This window comes from Rhipicephalus microplus, chromosome X, assembly GCF_043290135.1.
Source record: "Rhipicephalus microplus isolate Deutch F79 chromosome X, USDA_Rmic, whole genome shotgun sequence".
NCBI lineage: Eukaryota > Metazoa > Arthropoda > Arachnida > Ixodida > Ixodidae > Rhipicephalus > Rhipicephalus microplus.
This window is the reverse complement of record NC_134710.1, coordinates 392,625,821-392,652,119: the sequence shown is the minus strand read 5'-3', so window position 1 is coordinate 392,652,119 and position 26,299 is coordinate 392,625,821. Positions and strand designations below refer to the sequence as shown.

General features: G+C 44.0%; 1 protein-coding gene across 4 annotated transcripts; it reads right to left on the bottom strand.

Annotated features, from left to right (window-relative positions):
* Positions 1 to 577: 577 nt before the first annotated feature.
* LOC142776451 (uncharacterized) lies at positions 578 to 4,202 on the bottom strand. 4 transcript variants are annotated; one of them, XM_075880154.1, is made up of 3 exons: positions 4,108 to 4,202; positions 3,391 to 3,513; positions 578 to 2,840 (listed from the first exon to the last, which is right to left on the bottom strand). In XM_075880154.1, exons 1-3 carry the CDS (start codon positions 4,187 to 4,189, stop codon positions 2,674 to 2,676), a joined length of 372 nt encoding a protein of 123 aa, XP_075736269.1. In that variant the 5' UTR covers positions 4,190 to 4,202; the 3' UTR covers positions 578 to 2,673. The 4 variants fall into 4 exon arrangements, with proteins under 4 accessions (XP_075736269.1, XP_075736270.1, XP_075736271.1 ...); XM_075880155.1 differs by having other exon boundaries at positions 578 to 2,834; XM_075880156.1 differs by having other exon boundaries at positions 579 to 2,840; positions 3,391 to 3,435.
* Positions 4,203 to 26,299: the final 22,097 nt, after the last annotated feature.

The window sequence follows — 26,299 nt, the reverse complement described above, 5'->3', positions numbered from 1 at the left end:
TAGGGACACGCTTTCGTGCTAATTTGGTGGGCATCATCACATGCAGCAAGACCAAAGAGCACGGACAGTTAGAGCTGACGCAAACAGAGTGATTAGTTTGTGTCTTCTCTCCCGCTATTTGTCATGCTGCACGCTTCAGTGTAATGTCGCTGTCAATGGTTAAAATGAACTATAGCAGTTAATCGAGTTCTGCTGAGAGGGTCCCCTATTGTCCAGAATGGAACAGAACAATGGCAATTTGATTTGTGTGATAAAGAGATACCCTGCTTTTGGTTACTAGAATAAATTTCTAAACTGAAGTTTATTTTTTATTAACAACAGTTCCAGTGCAGATGAAAGGTGCATGGAGAAAATTCGTGTATTCAGCTTGACTAGGTTTGTGACCTTAATTGTAATTGCGAACCGGTATCACAGTATGCATAAATATCACACACATATACAACCACGGGTGATAGCTTGCTTATTCTGATTAAAATTGAAAGGTTGAAATCGACATATTCAACCAACGCAATGTGTACGAGATATGCCATGTAGAGTAGCTATGCTCGAAAGTAATCTTCGCAGGTTCGTCCCATTTTACCCCATTTCTTGCCCATGACTGTAGGTTGGTAAATGAAACTTCTTCGAACACACATATTCTGTGTAAGGTTACATTTATTTTTATGCAGTTCAAAAGAAATTGAAATGTATAATGGCTCAAAAGAGAAATAACTAGAAACAAATTCAGCCAAATCATTACCGAACTTACTCACCAATGATAAACGGATTCTCATTTAAAAGATACATACATACATACATACATACATACATACAAACATACATATACGCACACACACATATACATATGTACACCCATACATACACAAACTCAGGTGTAAATATTAAAATGAATGGCTATAAAACAACAATTCTAATACACTCATTTTGAATATACTACAGAAAGTAACTTACGAGAGAAATCCACCGGCACTGTTATGTCTGAACACGGTGTTTCTCGAACCATCTCGCAAAAGCTTGATGCATAGTTTTCCGCTGCAGCCCAGTGACAAGCAGTTTTTTTAAAAAACACAAGAATAAAGCCCTTGACAATATCTTGCTAAAGAAAAGGGCTGTGCATCAATATTTTGTACATGTCTGCAATATCACTCTGTTTATTTACATAGCTTGGCTCATTCACAACCCACTAACAAAGCATGTTAGGACACTTGGGCTGAAAGTTAGCACAGCGCGAGTAAATTCTAGACAAGACATGAATAATACAATTATAAGCTACTAAGCTCCTTGGTGCAAACAGTGTTTATATTGACAGCTATAAGTGCCATTTCGTTTCCCCAAAACACTTCTCAAAAGTAGAATCAACTTTATTTAGCTAAAAGTTTCTATTCTGGCGCGTCGTGGTGGCTCAACGGTGGAAGTGACTATTTCGGCCAAGAAAACAAAGACCAATTATTTTTCCAGTTCGTGAATTCACCCCATAATAACATTGAGGCAGCTGGTAGGAGTGCTTTTGGAGAGAGGAAACCACCACATTCCCACCAGTTGTGGCCTTGGGTAGCTACTTCACTTGGACAAAAATGATGAAAAACACTCCTCAAAAAGACTTCAAAGTTTGGGCATCAACACAGTTCCCATACAGCTGTCTATTAGTCTGCTTGAAAAATATTGAGTTCACTGGTGGGCAAAGACCGTACACTATGTGAGGTGATGCTCCAGTGCACTGCATGTATGTCTTGCTGCTGGCCTCAACTGCGATGTTGCAGCACATATGTGTAAAATAACAACTAATACTATGCCACTGCAAAGTAATTATGTGTCATTTGCATGAAACAGGACCACAATAAAAGAACATAACATTTGCCTTCACAAAGTTCAATAAATGTAAATAAATTTCCACAGAGTTTTCACAGTTCATCTGTGGATAGTAATATTGGTTGTAAACACATTCTTACTTCCACTAACAAACCATTTTAAGATGCCAGATTCAATATTAGAGTATACCAGCACTTTTGTAGGGCTAAACAATTGTACAGGCACCTATAAAAACACAAGTGAATGCATGCTATAGCTACATATAAAAATAAATACTTTTATTTCTAGTCTGAGTAGAGCTGCATAGATGATAAGTCACTTGCATTACATTATGAACAAACCTATCCGAGCAAAGTATACATTTAAAAAGTTACACTTACACAGTAGATAAGTAGACTGTTGAAGGACGGATAGGCAGTGGGATAATACCCAAGCACTAAAATCTACTGTTAAGATATACTAGGAGTAGTGATGATCCTCTTCCTTCAAAATAAAATAATTCACATAGATTCACTTCCCAGAGCTTATACACTCATGGCATCATTGGTGCTATACAAATGAGTGTACACTGAAGGATTACATCGACTAAGTACATGATTACTGCATCCATGGCTTTACTTCATGTACTACAAAGAATGCGAACACAGTTACCATTGGCGACCATAGATGCTGTGATTTCTGGCATGTAAATGTAGAGGCACGCAGGCACTTAACACACATGTTAAAAACTTCAGCTCAAAAATATTTGCCCACTAACACTACAGCAGCCTTTATATTAGTGTCATAGTTTGGTATCTTCCATGCAAAATTTAAATAATTTCGAATGCAAGCAAATGAACTGCTGAATAATGCACTGCTAAGAAGTTAAGCAGCAGCTGCTCCTGACATCACAATGTGCTCTTTCTGCTGTTGTAAACTTTGAGCAGGAGAACAGTCACTGGCAGTCCCTTTATACTTGTTGGTCTTCTGTGCTCTGTTCTTGATACACTGTTCATGACCGTGGAGCACCGAAGCCCTTGTTACTGCTGGAACTTAGAAAAATACAGATCATTGTTACAACCATGCTACATGCAAGAGTGTATAGTTGTCAATTATGTGCTCATATTTACAGATATTGTATTTTCAGAAGCCAATGACAAGCCTCAACACACACACACACAAACAGTGAAGACTGAAAATATATTTAATATGATACAAGAGCAAAACTACAATGTTATAGATGAAGACATTAAACTTCTGACAGGCATAAAAAGCCAATAGAGTTTCTGCTATTTCGACTTTACACTAGGTGCGAGAAGTAGACCACAAATAAGTTCACTAAGAAACACAAGTTAGACTGCATTACAACACAACAGCCAATGTTCATAATTTTAAGGCTGTCTAACATAACCAGCTCACCATACCGCATATAGGAGCAAATGGGCAGTCTAGAAGACACAAAGAACTTGTGGATTATCAGTGTGCTTGTTGCTGACATCTATTATTCTAAATGAAGAAAACCTTTCAAAATTGCACTTCATCAGGGGAAATAATCATACGCAACAAACACAACGGGCTCCTACAGGTGCCACCAACACTCACCATTATTGTTGATACCAGTGTCTTGCCGGATGGATATGCTGCGTCCTGCACAGAACACCAAAGGAGCGCTCCATGACTTGGATTGCGTGTGTGCTAGCTGCATCTCTCTGCTGCTGAAATAGGCTAGCCACAGACAAAGAAATGAGAAGCCATGGCTTTGAAACACACTGAACGTCACCTTTAGAGATCAACAATGCATACTTAGGTCAGGTACAATTTGTAGAAAAATATATATCACTATGCAATCGTGGTGAACATGTTCGGCTGAAACACAAGCAACAGCACTGAGAGAGAAAAAGCTACATTAGGTAAAAGATGCAGTTACCGGCCCTATGTCATCTGAGGCTTCTTCAATAGGTCTTTCTCCTTGCAAGTTGTGAACAGCCAGGCAATTTTCACCCACTTGCTATTTCCTTCCAGAGCACTTGATCCACAGAGGGAGTCACAAGCTCGAGAGCTTAATAAGGAAATCAAAGTATTTGTGCTCGTTTCAAAGCACAAGCTTTTGAGTCTCAGATTATTGGAGTTTCATTCATAAGCTGCAGGCTTTCAGTTTGCAACATTCTCAATTATATTGCAATTTAGTTCTATAAATGTTGAATAAGAATTATGTGTAAGAATATTACAGGTATCCACTGAAAGCAACCATGCTTAGGTTTTCAATTTGTGCACAGTAAGCGGTGTTCACGTAATCATATGTATTAAAGAAAAACTAACCTTGCAGCCAGCCGTTAGGCAGTTTTGTGCCCTCGAAGCTCCCAAGCAGATTGCAGTCCTTCCAGATGAGGCTGCCATGCATGCTTCCACGCCACATCCGCTCCATTGTACCATTGTACAGTTAGAGCCAATGAAAGTACACTAGAGCACAAACTTCAGGAACCACTCACTGAAAACTTCCTCTCATTTTTATTTCCAATAGCGTGCAAAGAATGTGCTCCCATTAACCTCTTTGGTGGTAATTTACACCAATGAGGCAAGGATCTCGAGTCGCACTTTTAATTGGATGATATGGGGCGCAACACAACAACATAACAAATAAGGTTGATCCTATGTCATGTCGCGTTCGAATGCACCGACCATTCACGTATCACATTGGTTTTCATCCAACCACAAATCTTTACATGCGTAGTTTGATGCCATTGACGCCCAATAGAATTCTTCAATTACTGCGACTTCGAACTTATTGGACGGTGGTGGTTGTCAACACCATCCACTGCGTACAAGGGAAACAACACGCGAAGCTCTAAGCGCCGAAAGAAATAAAAACGCACCAGTAGTCATCAGGCAGCCCTTAATGGGCGTGAATTAACTCAAAACCAGCCAGGGCACCAAAGTATACCGCTGCGGCAGCAGGTTTTAAGTAGCCACATTGTTCCTAAGAGTGGTCCGGACCACTCTTGGGATTTTCTCTCAGCCATGCTGTTTTTACGCACAATTTCGCTTCGTGAATCCACTTACGAGCACTTTTCGGTGACGTAGGCAAATATAGCAACTGCATCACCATCGCTGACATGTTCTCGGGCAGTCACAGCGCGCTTTATTTGCAGCGGCCGATGTGACAACTATGGCCTCTTACGACGTTTTTTCGTTTCGTGAATCGACTTACGCAACAAAATTTCTCTTGCGCAAAAATGTTTTCGTAAGTGAGTTTTGTGAATCCGGGCCCTGATTACTCCAAGTAATCTGCAAATGTCGTCGAAAGACGATAGTCTTGCGTGAGGAGAAAGTGAACAATTAATTTGATGTTCTGTGCAAGAAAATCGGTGAATGGTATTTTGGAGGCGCTGCGTAAGAGTGCCTCGAGCGCGCAGCGGAGGCGAACGAGCACATCAAGTCACGTCATGGATGGATGGATGGTTGGTGTGGCTGTATCATTTAGATCGGGTTGCGGCTAACGCCACCTAGCCGTAATACTTAGTGAACCACCAACTAGATTTATCTTTTTTTTCCTCCTTTAAATAGTGAAGTATAGGACTGGTACTTTGCAGTGAATGGTTTAATTTTCACTCGTGCCTTGACTTTAGCCACCAATCAGATAACCTCCTTCTAGTTAATTATAACCGCTTAAAGTCTACTTTGCCCTGCCTGTCTCTAAACCCCAGTGCTTTGAAAAACTCTGCGCCATCATCCTGAACTATAGGGTGAAGCCTTTTACAGAACATTAACAAGTGTTCGGCAGTTTCCTCCTCCTCTCCGCATGCATTGCATACCGTGTCTTCCCCTTTGTATTTGGCCCGATATGTCTTGGTTCGCAATACTCCTGTCCTGGCCTTAAACAGTAGAGAACTGCCCCGAGTATAATCATAGATCTTTTCCTTCGATGTTTCCTGCTTAAAAGTTCGGTAGATATCTAGTGCGGACTTCTTAATCATGCCAATTCTCCACATGTCAGTCTCCGTTTCTTTCACCTTCTTCTCTACTGATAGTTCTTTTTGGTTTGGCCCCCTGCTGCTTTCAAAGCATTTACCAGTCAATTTTCTGGTTCGCTTCTTCCATTTTGTATCGACATTCTTTGTGTACAAGTAGCTGAATACCTTCCTAGCCCAACGCTCCTCCCCCATTTTTCTCTATCGCTTCTCAAATTTTATCTTGCTGGTAGCTTCCCTGACCTCAAATGTGTCCATCCCGTACCACGTTGTACTCCCTGATTTGGTGTATTCACGTGAGCTCCTAAGGCAAGCCTACCTATTCCACGTTGCTTAATTTCTAATCTTACTTGAACTTCTGATCTCATGCACAAGACCGCATCGCCGAACGTCAGCGCAGGAACCATGACCCCTGTCCATATTCCTCTCACAACATCATACCTATTACAATTCCACAGAGCTCTATTTTTCATCACTGCTGCATTCTTGTTACCTTTACTGGTTACGTATATTTCGTGTTCCATTAGGTACTCGGTCCCATTGCTTATCCATACGCCCATATTTTTGTATTTATCTGTTATCTCTAGCGTGACCTTCTGTATCCTAAGCTCCCTACTTCATTATCATTAAAAATCATGACTGCTGATTTTTCGTTACTGAATCTGAAATCTAATCTATCTCCCTCATTACCACAGATGTCCATCAATCTTTGCAAATCTTACTTGTTGTCGACCATTAGCACTATATGATCTGCGTACATCAATGCTGTTAGTGCCTGTACAATGAGTTTTCCTTGTTTGACAAAAGAGAGGTTGAAACAAAGTTTAATTCCCTCTAATTTGGCCTGTCATTCTTGTAGGTACATTATAAATAACAAGGGTGACAGGACACCCCTGCCTAAGCCTCCATTTCACCTCAGTGGGTTTGGATACCTGTTTTTCTCACATTTTAACTACCTTGTTACTTTTATAGATATCCTTTAAAAGAGTAGTGACTCCATCTTCCTCACCTAGTATGTTCAGTATTTCTCACAAGTCCTCTTGAACTATGTTATCGAACACTCCCTTGATATCCAAAATTGCTAGCCACAGGGGCCTGTGTTCCTTTTCTGCTATTTCGATGCACTGCATCAGTGAGCACAGATTGTCTTCCAAACTCCTGTGTTTTCCAAATACACTCTGCAGTTCCCGCAGAACCCCCTGATCTTCTATCCATGCCTGGAGTCTTTCCTTTATAATCTGCATTACCAGCCTGTAGACCACTGATGTCACTGTTATAGGATGGAAGTTGTTGATGTAAGCTTTGTCCCCCCTTTCCTTTATAGATCATGCTCATCCTGCTAAGTTTCCACCCATCGGGGACTTCACCATCGATTATTGTTTTGCTCACTGCTTCTCTTAAAGTCTGTTTAGACTTCAGACCCAATGTCTTCATCAGAATAATTGGAATGCTATCTGAGCCTGTTGATGTACTACTAGGAACCCTCTTCTCAGCCCTTTCTCACTCTCGTCTTGAAAATGGAGCAACTACGCCACGTGATTCATCTTTGTCTATTGTGGTGCATAAGGCACTTTGTTGAAAATTTTCTGTCACCCTTGTTCCTATATATTCAACAGCGCTTCGTCCCCTTTTAGCCTAACACCTTCAGCTGTAGTTATAAACCTCTGTTCTAGTCTTGTCTCATTTCTTAGGGAGTTTAGAGGGTTCCAAAATTTTGCAGCTGACTTTCTATCTTTTTCATGTACTTCTTCCAGCCACTGAGCCCCCTTTCTTCCAATCTTTTCATTGATCAGAAGGAATGCTTCCCTTCTACAGCTTAGAAAGATGTCCCATTTTCTTTCAGCATCATCTGTCGGTTCACCCCGCTGCTTAGCATGTCTGTGTTCCCGAGAGGCTTCCTGACGTTTTGCTATGGCTCTCTTAACTTCATCATCCCACCAATTCTTGGGTTTGTGTCTTCTTTGGCGGGGTGACTTGTCACGTGCCTTAGCAAGCTCAAGCTCAAAAAGTCTAATTAGATTCATGTATGTCCACACTGTTTTATTATCCTAGGCGATTACTTTCTCAATTTGTTTAGTAGCTATTTCTATTTGCCTTCCTGAATAAAAAGTTTCCTGTAGTTGCTCATCTTGCCTCCTTCCCACTTTTACTGCTCTTCGAAAACTTAGCTTGATAAGTTTGCGATCCCTACCCAGACTTTTGGAGCCACATTCATTTATGCGCATTCCCCTGAGCCTATCATACATCCTATGTGATATCAGTGCTTAATCTATCGTCGACTGCCGCCTTCCTACCTCCCATGTTATTCGCCCTTCACACTTCTCAGTACTGTTGCAAATGATCAAATCATGTTTTTCACACATAGCCATAATCAATTTGCCTGTTGGGTTAGTATACCCATCTATATCTTCTATGTGCACATTCATATCTCCTAGTATAATTATCACGCACTGTCCTCCTAATTCCTCAATGTCATTTGATATACAATCTACCATTGCCTGCTTTTCTTCTCTGGCCCTTGCTCCCACCAACAAATACACAAAATCAAGGAGCGTCATCTGCCCAGCTACTTTCCCTCTTAACCATAAATGTTCCATGCATCCCTGCTTGACTCATTGCCAACCCATACTTTTATGTATGAATGTACCAATTCCACCCCTCTTTTTGCTGCCTTCTGTTCGATTGCAATATTACCATACGTAGTCCGGATTCCAAGGTGGTTGCTCCATGTCCCAAAGATGTGTCTCCACAACCCCATATACCATCAGCTTCTCCTGCCTCAACTGCTCTTCTATCTCTTCCCACTTTAACCTATTCCTGCCACCCTGCATGTTAATATAGCCTACGTCTGACTTAGGTCGGCCCTTGTGCTTACGTCGATCTCTTCTCCCATGGACTTCGTGTGGCTTGAATATTTGTGTCCCTTTAGGTCCGTCTTTGGCTACACTGTTGGCCTCAAGGCTCCGTTAAAAAAGCTGTGGCTTGACGACCCTTTCTATTAGCGACCCTCCTTTCCGTCGCACCAGTGTAGTGAATTCCAACTGGGGCAAAGAAGCGAGCGCCGGGCTCGTACACGTCTTGGTTCCCTTCCATTACGCTGCATCCGAGTTTCCAGCTGATACCCTTGATCACACAGTTGGCTTCCACTACCCTCTTTTCAATACCACGAGACTGCCCCCAGACCTCTGGGACTGTGCATATAGTCACAATCACACTCCCACAGGCTTCTCGGAGCCTACACATCCCACCCTCTAACTGTCTCTGAAGGTTTTGATCCTTGCCCTTCAACACATCATTAAGGCCAGCATGAATAATGACGAGATTTTCGCCCTCCATGCTGTCCTCTACAACCTCCTGAGCGTTGGCCAGTGCATCCACCATACTCTTCCCTGACTGGGCCTCCACCGTCACTCTCCCATCTTCCTTCACTGTCGTCAAGACGCCATCCCTATCCCTGGCCACGTTAGAGTCCCCCACCACTAGGATCCTTCTACGCTCGAATCGCTGGCTTCCTGTTTGTGATGGCGCCCCTGTTTGCTTCACATGTTTCTCTCTCGGCCGTCTGTCCTGTGTTTCTGCCCTTCTCGAAGACTGCTGCGCCACTGAGCTGTATGTTTTCGGAGCCTACGTGCTGTGGCCAGACAATGCGGCCCCCTGACCTCCCTTCTCGCCTGTTCCTTACCGCCTGTCGCCTTCTCCGCTACCCACGACTTCCGTCTCACACCGCTTGGGGCCGGGGCAAAGTGCCATGAGCTCCTTTACCCGCTGCTCGAGCTCTGTCCGCCCTTCCCGCTTTTTTCGAAGGTCACCATTCATTTGCTCTAATAGGCTAGCGGTAGCCTCCTTCCACTCACGCGACGCTACGAGCTGTTTTTGGAGTCCTATCCTCTGCTCCCGTTCCGCCCTAAGCTCCCCCTAAAGCCCCTCGATGCTAGCCTTCATGCGCTGCACGGCCGCCTTCAATGCCTCGCACAGCCTGCACACGAAGCTCGCCTTCTGCGCGCCGGCCAAACTCGAGAATTCTGGCTCGTCCAAGTAGCACCAGCGCTTGCATTCTTCGCACTGCACCAGCTCCCTTTCGCCCGTGGTTTTCTTAGCCTCCTTAGCCATCGCCCCCGCCCAACTATCGGACCGAGAGCCAGACAGGCTTAAGCTCAACCCTAATCCCGCTACTTATTACTTATGTATGCATTTCTAGTTACAAAATTACTTATGTATGCATTTTCTAGTAAAAGATACACATGCAGAATATATACGTGTTGTTATGGTGCCCCAGACTTGCGCAATAATTGGTTAATAATTGACTATTGCACAAGTATGAACGCTAAATCTTGAGCAACATTAGTGGGCGCTGTGAATGGGGTTGGCCGTTTCAAGTACTCGGTGCCGTTAAGAGTAGACAAACAGACAAAAGTACAGACAGACAAACCAGAATTTTTGCGTTGAAGGTCCCCAAAAAGACTATCGTCTTTAAAAGTTCCATAGACGGTGGCGCCACACTTCCCTGTAGGTATTTGGGAGAAACTCTATGGTCACCTCCATCGCTGCCGTGCCCTGACAATGGCAATCTCGCAATAGCATGGGTGCGCCGGCGTACGGCTCCGCTCTAGCAGTCGACGCTGTAGTTGGGGAAGGTCGGCCATCCTACGCTGTGTGTCCGTGACGTTATGGTATTGTTATGGTAATGGCGGCGCCATAATAGAAACAGTATGATGTTACGAACCACGGTCAACCAAGGCTCATAAACATTGCTGCGTCGCCATGTTTTGTCGATGACAGAGACTTTTCATTGGATGTCTTTAGGTAACGTCAGTTGCACAGTTGACGGGGACGTCAGCTTGGAAAGCTAAGTTATACTTTTTTAGTTATTAGGTGAGCCGAGACGATGAAGAAGCGAGTTGACGTATGGTACTAAGTGGACGGCCAAGATTCTGAATACACATATAGTTGAAATTTCCTGAAAATGTTTCACGACCCCTTCAATGACCAGCGCTTATCCAGCCTAAATGCTACGTGCCCGGCCTATGTCCGTTCCTTCGTCTTGATTTCAACTACGACATCCTTAACCCAGGTTCCTTCCCTGACGCACTCTGCTCTCTGCTTGTCTATTAAGGTTACACCTATCATTTTTTGCCATCGCTCACTGCGGTGTTCACAATTTAAGATGAACCTCTTTGTGAGCCTCCAGGTTTCTGCTTCATACGTAAGTACCGGCAAGATGCAGCTGTTATATAGCATCCTCTTGAGGGTCAGTGGCAGATTATATACCAGTTTCATATTATAGCTGCGGAAGCAAGCATCTGGCGATGCAGTGTCGATATGCAAGTAGCCTCTGTCACAAGTGCAGAAGTAAGGGGCACCTTGCGCGAGTATGCAAGGACAAGGCAGTTACAGTTAGGAGCGCAAGTGGTTCAGCGTTTTCATCACGGGAACATCACTGAATTCTTAGTGTAGACGACGAAAGAAGTGGCTCTGAGGCACCGGCACTTAAAGTCTACGAAATGTGACCAGTACACGCACACGATCACGACGGTAGCTCATACCGGGTGGAGGTGTCCGCGAGTGGAACTTCATTATAAAACTTGACATGAGAGCAAGCGTGTCTGCCGGGTTGGAAAGGGCCTTTCGCCGCTAATTTCTGTCATGTCGTCTGAAACCGTGAAGCGTCATGCTGAAACGTTACACCGGTGAGCTGTCCCCAGCGCACGGTAGCCTGCCTGCGACTATACGACTGGGAAACCATGAGTGTCGGGACGTGTTTTACATTGTCCCAAGACGCTGCCCGTCCCTAATGGGCCGTGGCTGAATGAAAGGCCTATTGCATAATGTAATGAACGTTAAGGCTGTCACTTCGGTTGAGGGACTCGTCGCTGCATGTGCGAGTGTTTTCGATGACGCCTTCGGAACATTCAAAAGAGTGTCTGCGAAAGTAACAATCGAAGACAACGGGAAGTCGAGGTTCTTCAAGGATCATTCTGTTCCGTTCACAATTATCGATCGCGTCAACAAACTGATGCGCATGGAGACTCCAGAATGGGCTGCACCCAACGTGCCAATCATGAAGTGGAGTGGGCAGATTCGAATATGTGGTGACTTCAATGTTACTGCTTATCCCATGACAGTGCCTGAAAAATACCCGGTACCATGCGTTGAAGATTTTAGTTTCTTCATGGTGGCGAGAAGTTCAGCAAATTGTACTTGAAGCATATGTATTTCCAAGTTGAATAGGACGAGGAATCCCGCAAGCTGGTGAAAATAAACACACCAAAAGGACTGTAGCAATACACGTGTTTGATGTCGGCGTCACATTCGCTCGTTCAATTTTCCAGCGGGAGATGTAAAAGCTGCTACAAGGACTCCGACACGTTGTAGTGTACTTAGACGATGTTCTCGTAACTGTACGTGACGACCATGACCATCTAACATACCTGGACTCAGCCCTAGGCCGACTGAGGCAAGCTGGGCTAACATTGAAGCTGGATAAGTGTACCTTCGGGGAACGATAAATTGAATACCTTGATCACGCTGTCACGGCTGAGGGGTTTCCACCCAACTCTGAAAAGGTAGAGGCCATGCTGAAGGCGTCCATACCAGAAGATATCAAGGCATTACAGAGTCACCTAGACCTAGTCAACTTCCACAGCAGGTTTGTGCCGGGGCTTTCTATTGTGTTGCAACCCTTGAACGAGCTGCTTGTGCCCAAGGTGTCTTAAGAGTGGAGAGAGCATCACGAACGTGTGTTCGAAAGAAGCAAAGAGCTACTCGTTTAAGCAGCAGTGCTGGCGCATTATGACCCCAAGAAACCCGTGGTTGTCGAATGCGATGCGTCACCGTACGGCGTTGGCGCCGTTCTCGCCCATAAATAAGAGTCGGAGGCCGAACGACCAATCGCATTTGCATGATAAGGTCTCGCGTTAGCCGTGCGGAATCACAGTCATCTCGACAACGGGACTCTTGCACTCATGTTTGGCGTAACGAAGTTTCGATAATACCTCTGGGAACGTGAGTTCGAGGCTACTACGGACCATAACTTATTACTGGACTTGCTTGCTCGAGACGAGCGCGTGCTCAAGGTGTGTTCACCGCGCATCATGCTTTGGGCGCTGAAGTTTGGAGCGTATAACTACAAGCTCATGTGCCGGCCAGGAGCAAGCATTACAAACGCAGATGCTTTGAGTCGCCTACCACGACCAGTGTACGCTCAACCTTTCGAAAGACAAGCGGAAGTTTTCATGCTGAAGGCTGCATATCCTAGGATTATGCGGTCGACTGTAGTCACAGAAGCTGTTTCCAAGGACCCATTCTTAGCGAAGCTACGAGATGCCTTATGATCTGGAGCTGAGCTATGTGACCCCGAGTTCAGGTACTCTGCAGACCGAAAACTTCAGATGAGCGTGCAAAAAGACTGCACACTTCTCGGATCACAAGTGGTAATCTTAAGAACGTTACTAGAATAAACTCAGTTCCAAAGCTCGTAACTCCGCCAGAGGAGGAGGATGGGCTGAACGGCGGTTGCGAGACCTAGCGGCGCTGCAGCCTGATCTTGCGTAGAGTTACTGTATATGCTACTTTGATGATGATGATGATGATATGTGGGGTTTAACGCCCCAAAACCACTATATGATTATGAGAGATGCCGTAGTGGAGGGCTCCGGAAATTTAGACCACCTGGGGTTCTTTAACGTGCACCCAAATCTGAGCACACGGGCCTACAACATTTCCTCCTCCATCGGAAATGCAGCCGCCGCAGCCGGGATTCGAACCCGCGCCCTGCGGGTCAGCAGCCGAGTACCTTAGCCACTAGACCACCGCGGCGGGGCGCGGGTGTTGCTATAGAAAGATTAGTGTTCAGTCAGAAGGAATAAATGCTTGGCCATTGTCGTCTGCAGGATTTTATCATTCGGGGTGCAAACCGTTGTTACATCGCGGTTTAAGGATTGCGAGAGCGCTGGTCTAGCTTGGGTGAGGGCAAGTGCTGTTGTGGCTTGATGGGGGGCAAGTGCCCCTTTTCATCTTCTCTGCTGACGCCCATGCACTTGGCTTTTTTAAAAATCTGTACACGGCACCGCAAAACTTGTTGTATTTGTATTAACCACAAATGCAGTAGTGAATACGTTGTACATGCAAAGTTGGCCAGCGTGTGTCAGCTGCATACGTCCAAATGGGTTTGGCGGTTAAAACGCTAAAAATAAATGGAGAACTTAAACTAAAACCATTTGAATAGGCAAGGTGTTGCTGCTAGTTGGTGAATTGAATGCAGCTTTGAAACCTTAAGGGAAAAAGAATGTTGGACACGACAGGGTTCTTGAAAAACGATTCACATTAATTGTCGTGAGCCGTGATTTTAATAAGAGCTTAATACGAGAGCCGCGCTTAACGCGGGCGTCGCGCGGCCACTCTCAATCGCTATCCGGCTCGATTCAGTTTAAAACTACAAAGCTTTAGCTGTTAACTCACACAGTTAACGAATGAGCCCAATGCAATAAAAATATTCCATCCCTAACTTCCTCAATAGCGATCAAGAGTAAAAAATAATTTTTCACATGTAAGTGGAAAAAACAGCGCAAAAGAAGCCGAAGCATATGTGTGGCCTGTACTATAAATGTACATATGTGTCACTGGTTCAATGAGCTGACGCATGTTTTTTTCTTGTTACATACCAAAAAATGAACATTAAATCAAGGCTTCCAGGCGTGACCAGAGAAACTGAGTTTTTCTCGTACTTTCAGAAAAAATAGAGAGAAAAGAAAGCGAAAAGAATAAATAAAGCAGCGCTAGTACTTTGAAGCACGAGCGCTGCTCCTACGCGGGTGGTGAGTGGCTTTCCCACAAGACATTTGAACCCCGAGATGGCGTACCTTGGTGCAACTCTGCTACCTAAAGGTAGCATATACAGTAACTCTAATCTTGCGCTAATCTCGATGCATCCTCTGCTACAGTGACGTACAGCGGCGGTTCGCTGCGCTGTTCCCCGCGCCGGCTTCCCTGTTGTTCTGTTATCGAACTTAACTATTCATAATGCGATTCCAGTCGACATTTTCACATCGCATTTGTGGACTAGTTGTGCAAGTACACTCAAGGTCTCCTGTATAGATTAGCCCTGATGTGTTTCTAGCTGCACGTTGGCTAAGAATCTATGCCCTGTATATATTTGTCCTGTCTGCATTCAGTTTAGCCTCTAAGTATGGAATATTCTACGTGAATGAGCGTTGTCGGCGTAAAAAAATTTGTGACGACTGCTATTATTTGAACCACTGTCATCTTGGCTCGACGAAAAACGGCCCAAAGCGTCTGTAATAGCCTCAAGCAAGTCGACTTACTGGAATACAAAAATGCTTTAGAAAAAACAGTACTCATGTTTTCTACTATTAAAAAAAAGACTTGCTTCACCAAACAGTACCCATGGTGGCTTTGAGACAATAAACCCCACATATCAATCAACGGGGCAATAGAAACAGGTATTGAAAAGAGTGGAAAAAGAGAGAAAGATAACACGTAAGACCGCATACACACAAACATGCGACTATACTGAAGAGAAAGCATAATTTAAAGTCGATCTGACTCCAACTCTCGAAGGCGAGATAATGAGCGAGAAAGATTTATCTAGAGACGTACCTAAGTTTAACGAAATATGAAGGAAAAATATAGCTTATAATATATTTACAATCAAATTTAATGTGAATGCAGCGTGACTGAAGAAGGCGCTAAGCCTTTTGCCACACCGACCTCAATGTGGTGGGAGTGTAAATGAACCTATGACACGGGTTTACGTTGGCTGGTTTCCGGCACATGGGTTGCACTTATGCTGTCTGGGATTTCTTCCTCACTGTCTCCGGTTTTGCTCGTGCTTGCTGTTTGTGTGGTGCCCGCTCCTGCATGCTCTTGCACACTTCGCCAACTCACAGTTTCGCATGGTCACAAGGCCAGTTGCGTTTACCTTGCTAAAGGAACTGCTCCTGCCCAGCTCAGTGCTCTTTTAAAACCGAAACAGCAGCTGGGTGCTCTAAAGACATCTTTTATTAAAAACTACTACACACCTTTTAAAACAAGGTTTTTAGTCATGAAAGAGGGTCTGAGCTAGCCACTGCAACAATAAAAAGCACAAGGTGCAAAATTTTTGTGTCAGTATTCCCTTATTGGTATGTTTTATCTGCAGTGGGTGCTTATGCGGATACTGCCATGCATATGCAGTGGTATTGCGATTTTTTGTAATAAATGTCATATGGTGCTTATTGCATGGCATTCCCCTATGAAACACATCACATGGGTATCATACATCCCTACTGATATGCAAATGTGCCTGTGTGGATGCCCTCATGCCTACATATGGCCAGCTGCAAGAAGGGAATTAATTGCCTGCAGCAAAAAACAATACTCACGCATGCTTAACTCTTAATTACACGTAGTCGACCCTTACACCTAACAGTGGTTGTGTTTGTCTGAGACTTCTACCTTCACGTTCACGCTTGAGCGAGCTGAAAATTCAGATCTATGACGTCAAAGATATAAAAAGCTCTACAAGAGTATTTTCTTTGTTGAATTTATTCTGCAGCATGCCCTTTTTGGAGTTGAATGCCACTGAATATGTTGGCCATGAATTGCTAGCCATTCACTGCAGTTTGGCAAGCAGTGCATGCCGTCTTCACAACACTCACCAAAATAATTTTTTGCACAGGTGCAGAAATTCTTCGGCACGGTCCGTCGTTTTGTGTGAGCGAGACTGCTCAAAGAAAGTTCCTGAGAAGATGAAGGGGTCAAGTACGAGCAAACTCTGCACCATTGTTCCTTGCATTAGCGGTGTTCACCCATGTTCACCCTTCTTATGTGCTGTGACCCACTAAGCTACTGGACGCTGCCTACATATATGAAGTACTCTCCATGTTTTCCTCAGTTTGGGAGTAGTCTGTGTGGTCTTCGCAGGGCTCGCCAAAAATATTTTGCACTTGTGGGACGTTTATTTTTTCCTTTAATTGTATAGTATTACTCCATGCACTCCTGCCAAGCAAGAGTACCAGCGTTTCCTGCTGTGAATCCTTGTCATGGCAAGCAGAAGGGATCTGTGTAACGCACTTGAGGATTTCAAGCGCGAAATTCACGCTGAACACTGGTATTTCAAGCAGTGTGGAACGAAGCCACGCTTTCTTGCGTAATAAAAGCTCTGCTTGAAGAACCTCTCGCACCGTGAAAGACTCTCAAAAAACTTCGAGGTGAAAATAAGCAACTTCCGATGAAAATTGAACAATTGAAACTGTAATCAATGGCGAACTATGTAGACATAAAAGTCATCTCATATGAGGGTTTCCTGTTTGACATTGTCCGAAATTTTCGTGTGGTGATAGAAGAATCATTACCTTGCGATAATATTGAGATTTGTGACAAAGTAGGACCAAACCAGCCTGGTTTGAAAAACAGTAGTGCCTTGTGCCCGATATCACAAAATGAAATATTGTTCTGGTTAAGGCAAAAAAGGCACGTCTGTCTACAGTGGCTCTTGGTTTTAGGTCAAGGGATGCATTTCATGCCAACGAACACTCATATCATAACCCGCTTGCTACCATTTGTAGGTAACTAAATGCTACAAACAGATAAATTTCTCCTTGATCTTAATGTTGTAAGTGTGAAACCTAAGTATACAGGTGAAGTTGTTCGCGTAACCGCTAACTACCCTATATTGTGGCTTGGGCGAGTTGGTTTATGATTATTTAGACTGATATATCAGCGCAAAAAAGACGGAACGTTTAGAGAAAACACACACCCACAGGGCTGTGTCTGTGTCTTTTCTAAAGGTTCCGTCTTTTTTGCGCTGATATATCAGGCTAACTACCGGCTGATATTCGTTCTGCCCATCTTCTCCAAAGTATTTGAGATTGTTAATAATAAAGGGCTCATTAACCTTTTGACTAATATATAAAGAAAATTGCGTAGTGGGGCTTCTGAAAAGCTAATTCTACCAAAATGACACTATTGCAGTTGAAAAAGGAAATTCTGGGCAACATAGAAAACTAACTTCTGAGTATTGGCTTATTTATCGATGTAAGAAAAGCATTTCACTGGCCTAATCACAATATTCTGTGCAAAGTGCATGACTATGGTGCACATTCTATTGCCTGCGAACTCATGAAAAGCTGTGCAACGTGAAGCAGTGTGAGAACATCAGTGATTTCGCATCTGGATAAGATTTAGGGTGCCCCAGGGGTCAATGATGGGGCCTTTGTTGTGTATAGTCTTTATGAATTATTAATATGTTGCGACCGATTCACCGAAACTTCTCATGTGGGCTGATGGCATAAAAATTCTTTTAGGTACGGAGTGTTTCTTTGCGTATTGGAAGCAGTTTTTGGCTTCCATCTCCATATATATTTAACCGCACATGACCGGGTGCTATCATCATCACCCCCTTAACTTGGGATATATGAGAATTAGTACAGGAGGGTAAGACGGGTTGATAAATACGACACGCTGGTAATGACATGAACATTTCAGAGTCTCGCCCCATACGTTTTCAAACACTTCTCAAAAACAGTGGCACATAGCCGGAGGCCGGTATATGCCACTAGTATACGGGTATGTCCAACAGGTGACATATGGTTTATATCTATCCATACGTTTTATATTAACTAGGAATGTAAAAAAAGCTGACATAGGCAGCATTGACCAGACAAATGCAAAGAACAAATTTGTCCCAGCAGAAATTGAACCATAGTATTCTGCTTGGCAATCAAGTATTCTACGACAGATCGATGCCCTGCCTCGGGTATAGTTTTCAAATATACCTTCATGATCACGTAAAATAAACTGTAGGTGCAGTGCTGGCTATCAGAGTTTATAACTATTACATATGCACTCTCTAGATGCAGCCGTCATGTCAAATTAACGTGAATTATAGTTAGGTGCCATCTGGTGAGGTATTTTTGTAGCAGAGTTGAGGGCTACCATCCTCGTGAGTCGCAGCGAATACACCAGTGCTACATACCAGCCTACCACTTCTAGTGTGGCCAATATCCGCGCTTCTGTTGACATCATTATGAAGCTGCGATTAACTGCTAATGTTGTCATGGGTGTAGCATCTCCCCACAACAAATAAAGCATATGCAGCTGTTTAATGTATGTGTCTGCGAGGATTTGTACATATATTGAGCACCGCTTCATAGGATCACTCAATAAAAAATAAATATACATTCACCTTGCATTCACGTGCTTCGCATAACATCGATTACTTAAGCATGTGGGATCTGCAGAATTTTTAGCACCAATTTTGTAATTGTAACTTTATTGCTACTATATAAAATTATTTATTTGAACAAGAACAACAGCTGCACGGCCACATACTAAGTTTTAGGTATTAAGAAAATTAATTATATTCATGACTACAGCATACCTAACAGGCAACACTAGTACCCCATACATGACACACTACAGTAGAGCTAGACTAGAACGTTGCATTTGGCACTTTGCAATTCTTTGAAAACCGCAATTAACTTCAGTGCCCCATTCGGTTTGTTTAAATTGGATGTGCACGATTACCTGGTGAATAGCTTTTTTTTACTCAAACTTAACTAATCTTTCTCGTGTGGATCATGCCGAATAATTGCTGAAATGTTTCTTCTATATATATTTCCTTTCTACTTTGTTGTTGTTTTTGTATGTGAAATCTGTTGTATGTGCTACCCTCTGTAGGCCCCCGGTTGCTGTAAAGTTGTTTACACAGCTTTTTGCAAGGGGGACCCCCAACAAGCATGTTTCCCGTTGGAAACAAAGTGAATTATGATGCTGACCTCTACTCACACAGAGGTATGGACACTCCAGCATGACGGAGCATATTGTATCCTAGACTATCTGTTTTGTGAAACTATTGGTGATTACTTCTGTCTTTATTTTAGGCTTCCAGGTACGGCTGTGTTGTAAAGAAGGAGCACCCTGACCGCACTTCTGTCAAAGGAACCAAAGTCGCCTGGGCAGCCGAAGATAGACTGTGCAACCAAAAGTGAACAGCTGTCTTTTTGTAATGTGCTAGTGCTTGAATGATCATATTATATTAATCTACCACCACTTGTGATTTTGTAACGCACAAGTTTAATATATATATATATATATATATATATATATATATATATATATATATATATATATATATAAAGGAAGAGCTGCAAATAAGCCTTGAGCAAGTTTGTAGTCAAGGGTTTTAGCATGATGACAAAAGCATGTTATATACCCACACACGTACTTTTCTATCCATTTTCTTTTTCAATTGTGTGGGCACCGGCAACATCCTCAATAAATGTCTTTTGACTGCTGGTGCCTCTAAGTTAAATTTTGATTGTTGTAAATAATTTTGTTTCCTACTATGCGAGAGCGGAAGTCAGAATGCTAAGAGTTAAAAAACGCCAGGCCTGCGCGGTAGGCGCCACACAATCACAGCAAAAGCTAGAAGAGCGGCCTTTCAGAGCCTTTTCAAAACACTCATTGAAAACTATTGCGAGCACACTTGCTTGGTTCCCACTTGGGCATTATTATTAGACTTTTGGGTAGTAGGCCAGCATTGGCTATGCTATTTTTCGTCTTTCTTTTGAGAAGCGTGGTATCCCCGAAACACTTGCAAGGAATTTCGTGCCAATTGTCCAGGCAGTGACTGACAACGATGAGGAATTATGGCTGTAGTGTGGATGCGCCACAGTTACTGGGCCAACAAGAACAAAATTTTGTAATGGTTTGGAGCATTCGACGGCCCACTCTTTATGCTAATCGCATTGTGCGACGACTGGTTGTTCTTTCAATGTTTTAAAATGCTTTATAAGTCGTAATAATGTGATTGCTTTCCCGATATCAGCTGTGCCTAAGGCAAGTTTGACAACAAGTCACAAGCACCGGTGCAGCTCAGTGGTAATATACTGGGCTGGCTCCCAGTGGACTCGGGCTCGAGCCCCACTTTGCCATTGTTGCTAGGTCATGCCTGCTTAGGGCAAGTTTGACAACAATATTGGGCTGGCATCCAGCGGACCCGGGTTGAAGCCCCACTGGGTCATTCGTGCAAGTTTTTTTTTCTAATTTTGCACGATGTGGTTACGGACACCGACGGCGGACAACATGCACCTGCGTGTGACCCAAAAAGTGAGCTCATAAAAAGCTTTTGCTGTACAAGAAGTTTTGTAACAAAAAGATGTCTAGTCTAAAGAAAAAAAAAGATTAGAAAAAAAGAAGGCTAATCCTCACTCACACTGATCTTACCATGGCAATCGGTGCTGTAGGTTATAGCTCATGTTTTTTATTGTCAATATTTTAGAGCGAAAGTTGTTATGAGATCACTTTTTGGTGACATGATCACTTTCATGAGATTATGTTAAACGATTTTTCATAAATTCTCTTTGGGGCCTAATATCTTGCATTCTCACATGCATAAAAGCTCAATTCTGCTACACAGAATTTAAAAGAGTGCAATGCGGTAAGGTGCTGCATTTAGTGCATATTATCTACGGCTTTTAAGTTGAACATAATGCTGCTGAAATGATCACTATTATTTGAACCTTACGAATTTTCAATTTGCAGGCATGCATGTCTGTATGATGACCAAGCATCAATAAATTTAGCATACATGTGTGCAGGAAGGCGCCTTGAATAGATATCATTCATTCTGGTCCAAAATTGGCAGCATTGGCCACATACGCACTTTGGGATCAATTTCATGATTATTGAAACACACACATTTATTTAATATAGCTTGCTTTAAAGTATATATTTACGCATTGTCTACTTTCACCTTGAACATTGCACCATGCAGCCAGCACTCTGCTGAGTGCTCCTCGAGGGTACTATGTTAACTAACACAGAAACGTACAGACAGCTGTAAGCGGGGCCTTCACTTGGTTGAGTGCTGCAGAACGGCGGCTTCGCCAAATCACACTTCCTTTGCAGTGAAGCTAACTTTGCTCTTTCAACAGTGCAAGCTTATTTAAAATTCAGCACTGTTCTTAAGAAGTGCAGTAAGTGCGGCTTGTTCTTTCCAGGGCAGCAATAGGAAACCTAAGGGGCAGCATCTGGACAGGGTAAGGCACAATTGCAGCACTTCTCGATAACAGTGCCAGATTTTCTATTTGCCTACACATAGAAAGAGCAAAACACTGCAGCCGAATTATCAGTAGCTTCACTGCAGAGCTATTGTGTTTAAAAGACGATGATTCAGAAGCACCACCTAGAGATGTCACTGTGCTTCAGTGCTAGTTTCATAAGCACCTGTGAGAGGCACGCCGTGAAGTGCCGGCCGCACGGTTCACGTGTTCAGGGTGGAATGGACGACAATGTACATCTGTTCAAGTATTAACAAACAGTATGTGGCCTGTTACACAGCGTGGTCTAGAGAGTATAGAGCATTCGCCATTTCTAGCTATCTCCAGCATCAATCCTAGATATGGCCCACTTGTGCGTCAGTGTGGAGCACCCTCCCGCACACATTTGAAAGGGAGTTATGGCATGACAGCACCCTTAGTGAAAGGGTGCAACCACTACACCCGTTATGGCATGACAGCACTCTTAGTGAAAGGGTGCAACCACTACACCCTTTAAAATTTTTGCTCTGCATTCTTTTCTCAAGAATTCTGAGCTCTGCACCCTTTCTGAGCACCTTTTTTGTGAACACCCAATAGGAAGGAAAGGGTGCTCGTCGGGTGACAAGCACAGTTACACCCTTATGGGTGCGACTTAGTTTAGTGTGCAGGCAACTTGATAAGTTATGTGAGCATAATCAATGGCTTCGCGGGCGTAATTAGTTAGTAGCAAATGGCAGGAGAGGCAAGGCGGTTTCAAATGGCAACACGGGGCCGCTAGCATACAAAAGATAAAAAGGCTCACATGGTGTCATGTCAACAGGAATTATATGATAAAGTCATATAGGCCAACATAGTGCAGTCTTGATAATCTTGAGTGACGTACTTAAAAAGCATCTCTGTGAGCATGTGCTTGAGACGTTCGGTTAGGCAATTATTTTGTGGGTGGTAGATGATAGATAACTTGTAGTCTGTGGCACACGATCGAAGGAGGTCGTCGACAACTCTGGACAAGAAAGAGCATACGTGGTGCGTAAGCAGTTGTCGGGGTGGATCGTGGTTTTGGATGACGTCATGAATAAAATCACGAGATCAGTGGCGCAACTGGTTGGCATGTTTTTTTGTTTTGTAACGTGTCGCATAATCTGCGGCGACGGCGATCCATTATTACCCCAGTGTAGTTATCAGCAAAGGGCCAAAAACATCGTGTGCCACGCAATGAAATGATTCAGAGGAGACCTAAATCGGGTGAAGATATTTATCTGGCTGCAAAGAGCGTCTTTTCCGGCGCTAGTATAGGTCGCATGTGGTGACATATATTGATCTATGCTGCGGTACAGTCCAGGCCAGAAGAACTGATGTCGCACGTGGTCGTATGTGCGGGAAACTCTGAGGAGTGCTGTTATTTGGTAGTAGTAGGGTTGCTCCAGTATGGAAGGCCGTGGATGACGAGAAACGATAAGCAGAAGCTCATGAATTTTAGTGCTGACGTTGCGGCAGTAGAGGATATACCGTCATGCAGCACGAACATACTGGATTTGGCGTCACGGCTGTTCGACTCGATGGTGTCTATGATAGTGCGCACTGACTCATCTCGTCGTTGTTCGTTGGTGCATATCGCTGATGTCAGTAAATGCCATAACGCAGCTGTCTGGGTCAGGAACAATGGCATCAGGAGGATCCACCAGATGACAAGAAAGACAGTCTGCATCCTTGTGCAAAAGGACAGAATTATATCTGACGCTGAATAAAAATTCTTGGAGCCTCAAAGCCCAGCGACCAAGACGTCCAGTTGGGTACAGCAGAGAAGTCAGCCAGCAGAGGGCGTGGTGCTCTGTAACGATGGAGAACCTGCAGCCATATAAATATGGCCTGAACGTGGGGATGACCCGAACTAAGCTCCACACACTCTATTTCTCTCTCGGTGATAGAATAATGTGTCTCGGGGGGACAATGTAGGTGACTAGCGTAAACTATCACGCAATGTCTAGTGTGGGGCCACTGAGCGAGAACTGCACAAATACCGAGGCCACTGGTGTGGGCGCGTACTTCTGTGGCAGCAGATGGATTAAACTGAGGCAAGTATGGGTGGCGTAGTTAGGTAGCTGAGTGTTAAATGCTTGAGCCTGCTGCAGGCCCCATAAAAATTTGATATCCTTCTTCAGCATGCCTGTGAGTGATGTAGTAACGTTAGCGAAGTTTTCATAAAACAACAAAAGTAAGGGGAGACGCCGATGACGCTCCAGACATCAGGGGTAGATTGAGGCACCGAAGATCTGCGGATGGCACGCATCATTTCTGGATATGGTTGGACGCCATCGGCGTTTACAAGATTTCCCAGCATGGTGATTTGAGGAGAGCGAAGTTGAAATGTCTTAGAATTCACTTGAAGTCTAGGTGTTCTGAAGACAAAGAACTGCAGCGAGATGGGTTAGGTGGCTGTCTTAAGTATAATAAATGACCGTATAAATAACGGTAAGATCGTATAGGTAAGAGAGTCAAGTAGACTCTTATAACCGTGCAGTAGAGAGTCCATCATCCATTGTACAGTCGCAGGGGCGTTAGATAGTTAATAAAGCCTGACCTTAAACTGGTATACACCATCATGTGTGATGAAGGCCGTCTCCTCCCGGTATATTTCATCGAGAGACATCTCCCAGTAACTGGACCGAAGATTAATAGACGAGAAATATGTAGCTCAGCGCAGGCAGCCCAACGCGTCATCGATGCGTTCTAGCAGGTATGCGTCTTTTCGCGTGATTTCGTTGAGGTGGCGATAGTCAAGACAGAAGTGCCACTTGCCGTATTTTTTCTTCACAAGCGCGACAGGACCAAGGGCTATTTGATGGTTCGATGACACTTTTGCTAAGCATTTTCTCGACTTCCGTTTGGATAAATTTGCGTTCAGTGTGAGAGACACAATAGGGGCGTCGATAAATAAGAGTGGCGTCATTAGAGTTTATACGGTGCTGAACGGCGAATGTATGCCCTACAGGTCTTTCGTCAAGATAAAAAAAATGTCGGTATTTGAAGCAAGAAAGCGATGCATGTTGTTGGCTTGCGCAGGGTTGAGGTTGTGTGAAGTCATGTTCGAGATGCAGTCCTGCATTCAACAGTTGCTGTAGGCTACCGAAGACTGAAAGGAATCAGTCTCGGTAGTGAGAGCCGCAATTTCGAATTCGTCTACAATAAACATATTGGCCAAGAATATGCCAAGAGGAAGCATTTGAGGGCACAAGCTGAAATTCAGAAATGGGAAAGAGGTGTAGTTGTCAGTGATAGTCACAAGCGTAAGGGGAACGGCAACGTTGTGGCAACGTCGGTGAGTGGAAAGAGGACACATTGACCATCGGGAACCTTTGGCTGTCTGGGGCTACCGAGATGTTGGTCAACAGCTGAGACGATTGCGAGTGCAAATGACTACCCGCTCAAGGCGCATGTCATGATCGAAGCACTCAGAGCACACATGAGGCACCTTAGTCACCCCCCCGGCCCATCATCTAGCCTCACTGCCAGACGAACGACCTCGTGCCTAATTTTGCCAAGCATTCTTGTAATTTCGTTCAGGCATACCTACGTTATATACAACTTCATCCAGAATTGCATATTCTTCATGTTGTATGACCCATTCACAGGCTGAACTCGCGGTGTGTGACCTACGGTCACAAGCCCGGCTCTCATCTCCAGCGCTAAATAAGCTTTCTGTTTTCTTGTATGAGAAGTATAGTGAACATAACCATCTATATACTGACGCTTCAACTACAGCGAATGGGTCTGCAGGGTCGGTGATTTTTCCTCCAACAGTGACAACGACGAAGATTTGGCTATCCCACTGGACAACATTGAAATCTGTGGAACGTGCTGCTCTACGCAGTGGAGTTAAAGTTGTTCAACACTAACAAGCCAACAAAGGCAGCGTATTCACGGACTACAAGGCAGCACTACAGTGTTTGGTATTCGCCTTATGCCGGGGACCTCATGAACAACTAATGCTGGAATTTAGAGGCTCCACCACCTCTTTGATGGAGGACACGCAATCTCGTTTCAGTGGCTTCCGAGTCACTGCGGCATATTGGGCTATGAACATGCCGACGCAGCTGCTCGATCAGCACAGGAAGACGGTGTAAGAAAATCTATTCCATTACGAAGAACTGATGCTGCAATGAAAATGCGAAAAATTGCTCACGAAGATGTAAAATCTCTGTCGAACACTGAGTGCTTACGGCACACGCGACTGCGTAGGCTCGAGTCATGTCGTCGACTTCGGCCTCCGTCCGTACTCTCTTATTTTGAGACAACGGTGCTTTGCCGGCTGTGGCATGGTGTCACTTTAAGCGAAATTTTGACTTCCGATTTGCCATAGAAGACAGTGCTTCTCATGATCACTGCGACAGCATCGAATCGATAGAGCACGGTCTTGGTCACTGCCCTCGCTACAGCATGCAAATACAGCCGCAAGCTGCTGCGCAAGGCCGCCTTGACGACAGACCCTCATCATAACAGTCA

Excerpts from the sequence above, each read along its gene's own strand:
- LOC142776451 (XM_075880154.1), bottom strand. The coding sequence starts at position 4,189 with ATGCATGGCAGCCTCATCTGGAAGGACTGCAATCTGCTTGGGAGCTTC. Across the intron at positions 3,514-4,107 it reads GCCTAACGGCTGGCTGCAAG|CCTATTTCAGCAGCAGAGAG; the intron begins GTTAGTTTTTCT and ends GTCTGTGGCTAG. Across the intron at positions 2,841-3,390 it reads CACTGGTATCAACAATAATG|TTCCAGCAGTAACAAGGGCT; the intron begins GTGAGTGTTGGT and ends TATTTTTCTAAG.